This window comes from Lactuca sativa, chromosome 8 (genome assembly GCF_002870075.4).
Source record: "Lactuca sativa cultivar Salinas chromosome 8, Lsat_Salinas_v11, whole genome shotgun sequence".
NCBI lineage: Eukaryota > Viridiplantae > Streptophyta > Magnoliopsida > Asterales > Asteraceae > Lactuca > Lactuca sativa.
The window spans coordinates 118,501,073-118,508,184 of record NC_056630.2 but is presented as its reverse complement, the minus strand read 5'-3'; the positions used below and the strand labels follow the sequence as shown (position 1 = coordinate 118,508,184).

Sequence of the window (7,112 nt, the reverse complement as noted above, 5' to 3'; positions counted from 1 at the left end):
GAGGATATTCAGGTGGATGCGAGCCTGAATTACGCGGAGAGACCAGTGGCTATCAGGGATCGGAAGATCAAGGTTCTGAGGAACAAGGAAGTACCTCTGGTGTTGGTTCAATGGCAACACCGTAAGGGATCAGAAATGACTTGGGAACCGGAGCGTGAAATGCGGGAGCAGCATCCGGAACTATTTGCAGAATGAGACTTCGAGGGCGAAGTCTAATCCAAGTGGGGGAGAATTGTAACAGCCCGGAATCTCAGGTATTATTAAAATTATGTTTTTGGGGTGATTTAAGAGGGGACTCGGCGAGTTGGTGCCTAGACTCGCCGAGTAGGATCGCGGACTTGGTCGCGGGTCCGCGACTGGACTCGACGAGTCCAGATATGGACTCGGCGAGTCGACGCTGTTCAGCAGAAACCCTAACCGTTCAGTTTGGATCGTATTTAACGCCTCTTAGGCCGTCATTTTCAGTCTTTTGGCCAACTGAGAGGAACCCTAATCGCTGTGGACGCCTAGAGCAAGGGAGAGAGCTTTGGAACTTGGAAGAATTGGTTAGGCAAGAAGAAGAGGGATTTGGCTAAAGGAATATCAAGGAGGATTGAGTCCTGAGAATTGGGGGACACAGAGAGAGCGTTTTCAGGTAATACTCGGACCAAATCTGTTATTTTGATGTATTTATGAAATTAGGGTTTATAGAACCCATTTGGTGAATTGATGAAGTAATGCCTTGTTACCCCACGATTATAGTCTTGTATTAGGACCTTTAGAGGTCCAGAAGGTCCCATGCATGTGTACTTCGGGACGAGACCTATCCCAGGAAGCAGTTACTCGTCTGCATGGCATGGACTCGCCGAGTTGTTCTTCAGACTCGGCGAGTAGCTTGAAGATGTGCTGGGACTCGCCGAGTTGTTCATCAGACTCGGCGAGTGGAGTCGGGGTGGCCCCGCGATTCTTCCACGAGGACCTCGTCGAGTCAAGAGGTATACTCGACGAGTAGAAAGGGAATATTCAGGAATCTGTGAGGACGACTAGACTCGCCGAGTCGCCATGGTACTCGCCGAGTCCAGTCGAGTTGACCGTTGACCGTTGACCAGAGTTGACCTAAGTCTGACTTCTTAGGGATAGTCACACTTAGATGATATGAGTGTTAATGAGTTATGTAATGTTATAGGAGAATTGTAGCTCGTTGGTTGGTGCGCGAGTGATTTCAGGAGTTGCTAGCTTTCAGCACTTACGAGGTGAGTTTTCTCACTATACTGTACCCGGAAGGGTTTGACTGTGTGACCGGAAGGTCGAATATGTTATGTGATATGTATGCTATAAGTGGTAAGTTAAGTGTTATATGGATATGTATGCTATATGTGGTAAGTTAAGTGTTATATGTGCTATGTATGATATGTGGGCCGGAAGGCAATATGTTATGGGCCGGAAGGCGATTATGTTATGGGCCGGAAGGCGTTGTAATGAGGACCAGAAGGTCAGGGCCTGGAAAGGCGTATGTGTGTAAGTGTATATTGGGGAACTCACTAAGCATTTATGCTTACAGTTGTTGCGTATGTATGTATTTCAGGTACTAGCGAGGACCGTGGGAAGGCGCCGGCATGATCGATACACACTGAAGATTGTTTTAGGATCTTGGGAGTTTGAATAATTGTATTGACCGAATAATTAAACTATTTATGCCTTGTTTTTAATGGAAAATATTATGTTTTAAAAATGAAAATTTGTTTGAAAAATTTGAGTTGTTACAATTGGTATCAGAGCCTTGGTTTGAGGGATTCGGGTGCACCTTCGGGGGTAACTGAACTCAAACCGAGGATTTGAGGAAACTTTTCAAATAAAGGCTTAAACTTTTGTAAATGGTTTTGTGGTAAGCAAGAAGGAAGCAGTGTGTACGATCAGCCAGCGCCCGAACGGTAAAGATCCCCAAAAATACCTTACAATATTATATGATATGAATTGTTATGCATGCTAGAAGACTAGGTACTCATGATAGGACTAGAGTGGCCTGATTTGTGATGCCTTAGTCTAGGAAAGTTTGCTTATATGAGATGCTTTGCTAGTATGCGGGTAGATAGTGCATATCAGAAGTAGAGTACTCACTATCCGAAGTTTAGGGAGGAGGACTTGGGATGAACACTGATGCGGTGTGGTCGGTAGTATTGGGCCCGTACTACCGAGGACACCGGGTCAGTGGGAGACCCAAGTAAGAATCCCTGGATGTCGGGGATGGGGTAGGGTCGCGTTATCGAGTGCAATTACACTTGATAGAATCTCTGATAGTTTTATGTTGTATTTCAGAGATATCATGGTTAGACCGCGGCACGGGGCGAGTACGAGCGGTGTGAGTGACGAGGATATTCGTCAGATGATCCACGAGGAGGTGGCGGCGGCGATCCGGGCCGAGATCCCGGAGATGTTTGGGTCTATCAAGACCACCCTTATGGAGACGTTCGACGAGCGGTACGCCGCATTGACTGAGGCTGCAACCGCTGCAGCTACCGCAGCTGTGGCCGCTGCTAGGCCACAGGGGGGTGATTCATTGCTGTTCCGAGAGTTCAGCAACACGAAGCCACCAGAGTTCGACGGGACGCAGGATCCGATTGCTGCGATGAGGTGGATCGCAGATATAGAGGGGTGCTTCTACACTTGTTCATGCCCGGAGCACCTGAGGGTACGGTTCGCTTTGAACCAGCTCCGTCTGGGAGCCAAGGACTGGTGGAAGTTCGTGACGGCGAACTTCACTTTAGCAGAGACTGCGGCAGTGACATGTCTGCTCATGCACACCACATAAAAAATAATTGCATTATGAATGGAACACTATCATTGAATAATATGCACCATGTCTGCTCATGCACACCACATAAAAAATAATTGATTCACCCAATAAGAAACCTTTATTTGAACATGTAATAAGATGAAACATGTGGAATTTCTCCAGTAGGATCTAATTGTGTAATAACACATGTAATGTGTAGTAAAACATGACATTGTGGATCTGCACACTGAATCATGAACTATGTTTTCAGTGGACTGCCTCATGGACAATGCCCTTTTCTATCCCTAATCTCCTATTTTGGTGTAATCTACTACTATCAAAGACACAATGTCCATCAATTATTGATTCAATTACCCCTACATGCGAAATTTTTCAGTAACAACAAAATCATATATCTAATAATAGAAACCAAGTTGAATTTCCACATAGTCAGTTCCTAATAACTCCTAAATCTAGATACCTCTAAATCCAAACTTCTCAATCAATAACAAAAAAGACCCATAAAAATGTAAAATATGGAACACAAAGTGTAACACACCGTTTATTTATTAGATAAATAAATAAATTAATAAGCGAATTATAGCTCTAAAATAAAAAATTATATATAAAAGGATGGTTTCGAAGAGCTAATTGTCATAATTTTAGAAGTTGGGGGTTAAATATGTAAGTTAGGATTTATTTTGTAAGTGTTTATGAAGCCAGGGACTAAATGGTAGCTTCTGGGACTTCATTTGAAGAGATTTTGGGGCTAAGGGGTTGTTTGGTGCATATTGGACCTAAATTGTAAGGGATTTCAATGTTGGAGGTTGAAATGGTAAAATAAGGACTATGTTTGAAAATGAATTTTGAGATGAGGGACCGAATGTGTCAACATGGGTTAAATTTTGAGGAGTCGGGTATATAAGCTTTACGTTTCCCTAACCCTAGTTGTGTTTGTCCAGCCGTCATCTTCTTCACCCTTCGTCCTCAACTCCGGCGCCGCTACCTCCCACCTTGCCTCTCCTGTTTGTGGCCGCAATCTCACGCCCCATCACAAGTCATTGCTTTTTTTCCTGTTGAAGCTGGAAGACCACCGAGATGCCACCGTTGTGGTTACAGCCGCCGGTGAACCCGAGAACGTCGAAGACCGCCGCCATGACCGGACACGCCCCCTCCCTCCTTATGTTTGTGTGGTTCGTCGCCGATGTCAAGCAAAACCGTTGTGCCTTTCTCTTCTTCTGTTGCTACGATGGTTATGGTTTCCGGTGGTGGACTGCCACCACTTTCCCCACCGTAAACACTCTTCCATTTCCGTTTACAGTTGGACCTGCCATGTGTCGCCGCCGTCATATTTCACCCTCGTCGTCGTTTTACGCCACCATAAGGGGTGGCTGAGCTCGTTCACGGCTATAAGTGATCCATGGTGTTATGTTCGATTGTTTTGTTGGTATGAGGCTGCTAGAATGGTTGTTTGGTTGGAGATCCGAAGGAAGACCCTACTGCTACCACTCGTCGCCGCCGGCCACCACAAGGTGGTTATGTGTGTATGTATGCTAGTTTAGTGTGTGTGTGTGTTATTTTGTGACAAAAGCCTTGTAAAATGTAATAGAAAATGGAATAATGAAAGAAAGGAACCCCAACCACCACCGTGAGGTGGTGGCTGCCGCCTCTTGCTGCCACTGGCCGCCGTGTCGGGTGGCGGTGTGCTTGCATCGTGAGTTTGATTCGTTTGGGGTGCTTGAAATCCTAATGGGCCTTGTAAGCCCTAATGGGCCCAACAAAGCCTAATGGGCTTAGTGAAAACCCTAATGGGTCTAATGGACCCTAATTGACCTAAAAGCCAAACAAATTGATAAATGAGCTAGTATTTGGGTTGAAAACCCTAATTAGGGTTTGGGAAAACCCTAATGCCAAGAAAACCCTAATTTGGGGAATTAACCGGGACACGCGGGAATTATTTAATAACTTGATATATTAAATAATAATCAGTGGCAAAGATTAATCTAAGCAATATTGGACTTAATGGATTAAGTGAGAAACACTTAACCCTAATCGTCATTTTGTGTGAAACCCTAATTTCACTTGGGTTTATTGTTGGGCCTCTCTATTGGGCTTTGATGATTAGGATAATAATGGGTCATCCAAGAACAAGCAAATGGGCTAAAATAATTTAATAGGTCTAGGGTAAGGCCCATGTAAGGGGTTTGGGCCCAATTTGGAAAATTGGGCCATAGATGGGCCATAGTTTGGCCTTTAATGACTATATAATCTTTGGGCCTTAGAATAGGACCATGTAAAGGCTTGGGCCTAATTTGGAAAATTGGGCCATATGTTGAGCTTTGATTTCTAGTTGACCTTGGGTCTATGGTTTGGGCTCTGGGCTTGAATAAAGCCAACCTTGGGGTAATGTAGTAATTATCCAAAGTATGTATTTATGGTTATGTAGTGGAACCCAATTATTAATTGGGTTATGTTTGATGTTGACAGTTCGGGAACCTGTCAACCAGCACTGGAGTTTTATCTGCGAGACTTCAGCAGTGGGTAAGTCTTCTCACCATACCCATGGGTCTAAGGCACCAAGGGCGGCCCATTATGTGATTATGATATACGTGTTATCCATTCTGTGTTTTGTTATGATATTTGATTGTGTGTTTTGCATGAAGACCCTGGGGGGAGCCCATGGCATTGGATGTAAGACCATGTGGGGTAGCCCATCACAGTCCTAGGTAAAGACCATGTGGGGTAGCCCATGACATTGGATGTAAGACCATGTGGGGTAGCCCATGGCATTATTACAGGTTTTATGTATGCATGACTTATGTGATATGTGTGTAGCTTTTATAGCTACCAAGATATATGATTTGTGTGTAGCTTTTATAGCTAACAGGATATGTGATATGTGGATTGTGTGTATGGTATGCTCTGGGAAACTCACTAAGCTTCGTGCTTACGGTTTCCAGTTTTGGTTTCAGATACTTCATTTTCAAAGGAAATGAGCCGACTCGATCGCAGCGCGTCACACTATGTTTTCCGTACAGGATGTCTTTGGGATTATATTTGATATTATTTTATGATGACATGCCTGATAATTGACACACTTTTGACATGAGATATTATTATGAATGTTTTGTACTGATGGTTTTATGTAATAACTTAATTAAAATGAAATTTTTGGCCTGTATTTTTGGGACGTTACACAAAGCCCAATGGAAAATCTCCTACAAAGAAATAGAGAAATTGAAAGACACGTCATCCAAAAATAAGAAAACATAATTTTTTTTACCTCTGGCAGTTTCATGTTTGATTTCTGTTGGCTCAAAGATTCGCTTGATTAATGTTGGTTGGGGGAAAAGCTTGAAACATGGTGCTTACCATTAGGGCTGGCAATTCTTGACACGACACGTGACACGACCCGCGACACGACACGAAATAAATGGGTTTGGGTTGAGTTTTTCAACCCGCCAACTCGCGAACCCGCCAACCCGTTTATTAAACGGGTCATATATGGGTTTCTTAAAAAATAAATGGGTTGACCTGCCAACCCGTTTATATTCTTAATAAAAAAAATTATTTTATTTTTAAATGTATTTATGTATCAACTATTAATATTTAATAAGTATTATATAATATATACCACTGATTCATAGATCATTTGACTGTTTTGACATTTTGACTCGTAAGTGGATGGTCTAAGGTCGTAAGTCGTAACCTATAAGACTAAGTCTGTAGCATGTTTCTATAAATGCTTTTAATTTTCATTTGGATGTTTAATACTTAAATGTCTAAAATTTGGACCCACAAACCCGCCAACCTGTGAACCCGTATAAATAAATGGGTTGGCAGGTCATATATGGATTTATGTTCCAAACCCACCAACCCGTGACCCGCCAACCCGTGACCTGTATATTTAAATGGGTCGTGTTTGGGTTGACATATTTTGACCCGCCAACCCGCGAACCCGCGACACGCCAACCCGAACACGACACGATTGCCAGGCCTACTTACCATAGGATTAGGGTTCATAAATCAGAGAGGATGAAACAACGATGTTCCACCTAGTCCTAGGCCTCAGGATACCGTCATTTTCCGTTTGGCAGTCCAATCCAAAGTCAAAATCAAACATTACCCTAAATAATAAAAAATTGGGAAACAATTTATCTGATTGAGATGGTATAGTGACAAAATTTGAGGAATCAATTATCTATTTCTATCCATTTGAGGTTGGATTTGTTTCTAATGCGTCGTTCCCGACTACTTTCAATCTTCAACGTGAGATTTCTAGAGAATAAGACAGTGGAAACCGATGGGAATTAGGAGTTGATTTAGTGAGATTACCTTCGTTATTTAAGCCGATCTTGCT

General features: G+C 43.1%; 1 protein-coding gene across 1 annotated transcript; it reads left to right on the top strand.

The window, feature by feature from the left end:
* The first annotated feature begins 3,482 nt into the window (after window positions 1-3,482).
* LOC122195402 (uncharacterized) lies at window positions 3,483-5,933 on the top strand. Its single transcript, XM_052766530.1, has 3 exons — window positions 3,483-3,556; window positions 3,663-4,284; window positions 5,240-5,933. Exons 1-3 carry the CDS (start codon window positions 3,483-3,485, stop codon window positions 5,348-5,350), a joined length of 807 nt encoding a protein of 268 aa, XP_052622490.1. The 3' UTR covers window positions 5,351-5,933.
* The last annotated feature ends 1,179 nt before the right edge of the window (window positions 5,934-7,112 follow it).

Excerpts from the sequence above, each read along its gene's own strand:
- LOC122195402 (XM_052766530.1), top strand. The coding sequence starts at position 3,483 with ATGGTAGCTTCTGGGACTTCATTTGAAGAGATTTTGGGGCTAAGGGGT. Across the intron at positions 3,557-3,662 it reads GTGCATATTGGACCTAAATT|GAGTCGGGTATATAAGCTTT; the intron begins GTAAGGGATTTC and ends TTAAATTTTGAG. Across the intron at positions 4,285-5,239 it reads TCGCCGCCGGCCACCACAAG|TTCGGGAACCTGTCAACCAG; the intron begins GTGGTTATGTGT and ends TGATGTTGACAG.